At 37.4% G+C, this 1,504-nt stretch overlaps 1 protein-coding gene across 1 annotated transcript in view; it reads left to right on the top strand.

Moving 5' to 3' along the window:
- LOC107605605 (vacuolar protein sorting-associated protein 52 A) overlaps window positions 7-1,504 on the top strand; it is a 9,382-nt gene continuing 7,884 nt past the window's right edge. The window contains exons 1-4 of the mRNA XM_016307527.1: window positions 7-311; window positions 828-911; window positions 1,002-1,069; window positions 1,173-1,230. Of these exons, the coding sequence (XP_016163013.1) occupies window positions 882-911; window positions 1,002-1,069; window positions 1,173-1,230 (156 nt within the window). The 5' untranslated portion in view covers window positions 7-311; window positions 828-881. The remainder of the gene's footprint in view (window positions 312-827; window positions 912-1,001; window positions 1,070-1,172; window positions 1,231-1,504) is intronic.

Below are 1,504 nucleotides of genomic sequence, written 5' to 3'. Positions count from 1 at the left end.
AGGTTCCTGTAGGCAGTAGCCATAAGTGAAGGTTCCTACGATTTAGATACAGTGTGGTTCTTCTTTCTTCTTCTTTTTTCCCTGCTAGCTAAGCTTCCTTCTTCTTCTTCTTCATTGGACCATCCATCAACGACTTGTATCTTAATTATAACCTGTCAGATTTGTCCCACCACCGCCACAATCTTCCATCTTAACTACCGTTCACGATCCCGATCCCGATCTCATTCCATCGGATCGGGTTGCTTGCTGCACCGGCGTTGGTCACCGTTCACGGTTGCCGCATGTTCCTTCTTCATCTCTTTCTCCGTCTGGTGAGCTCTCCTTCTCCATCTCAAGCTTGTTAACTTTTCATCAATTCATTTTCCTCAAATGTCAGTCTAGGTCTGAATCCGTGGGAATGTGCATTGTGGTTAAAGGTGATGCTTAATTAAAGTTGCTCTTATTTTCGGCGATGTTTAATCAAAGTTAATTTAGCTGTAGATGTAATGGGCTTTGAATTGAATTCGAATCCAAGGGAGAATTAGCGTTGTTGTTAGGGAATACTGACAATGGGTTCTTGTATGGCTGCAAATTCATGGTTATGCTTGACTGTGTTGAACTTCGTCAAACTGAGTTGTCTGCTACACGAAATTGGGGATCCATTGATGCTTGTAAATTTGGATTGTGGTGTGTTATTGATCATTAGTGATTCACCTGGATAATTTGCAAATTTGTATTTTGTTCATATTTTTTGTTTTCCGAAGACCTCGTCTATTCTATCATTTATCTTTTTGCTTTTACTAACAATAATCTTTGTTGGTTTTCTTTTTACTTCTTCTCTCAAAAGGTAATACTGAAAACCCAAAGCAACCCGTGAAGAATTATTCGTTGCACAAACGAATATGGCTGATGTAACTCCAAGCTCAGTGGTGGTATGCATTACTTTTCGTTTCCTCTTAGCATCTGCAACCAGATGGTGTGGACTTTTATTTTTGCAATCAATTTTTTTATGTGTTGTGTAGAGCCCTGGTAGCACATTCGATTTGGGAGCGTTTGTTGGAGACTTAAATGTTGAAGACGATCTAGGAAGGTTAGATTATATTTCTTGTTACTACTATCGGTTTTTGTCATTTCATTTTTGACCTTTAAGTATTGAAAAATTGTGGATTCTGTTTTTTGGGTTCTTGTTGCAGTGATGATGTGTCGCTGGAAGGGCTTCAACAGGAGCTTGAAGAATGTAAGAATGATGAAGTGAGTTAACCATATTTTATTTTGTTCTTCAATGGAAACTCTATTAATTTAAAATTACATGATGTTCGAATAGCCTAATTTTTTCTCCTTCTTTTTAATTTAATCTTTTGTAACCATGATGGTTTTTTTATTTGAATATGCTATGTCCTTTTTTGCATGCACCTTTGTGATATTCCAATGCTTGTTCCTAGTCACTATACAACTATGACAGCAAAAACATTTTCTCTCTTCATGGGTTGGTTACAAGGATGAAAAGAAAAAAAAGGAGAAGAGA

The sequence above is a fragment of the Arachis ipaensis genome, chromosome B06 (genome assembly GCF_000816755.2).
Source record: "Arachis ipaensis cultivar K30076 chromosome B06, Araip1.1, whole genome shotgun sequence".
In the NCBI taxonomy this organism is placed as follows: domain Eukaryota; kingdom Viridiplantae; phylum Streptophyta; class Magnoliopsida; order Fabales; family Fabaceae; genus Arachis; species Arachis ipaensis.
The sequence above is the reverse complement of the archived record's forward strand: the minus strand, read 5'-3'. Positions and strand labels throughout refer to the sequence as shown.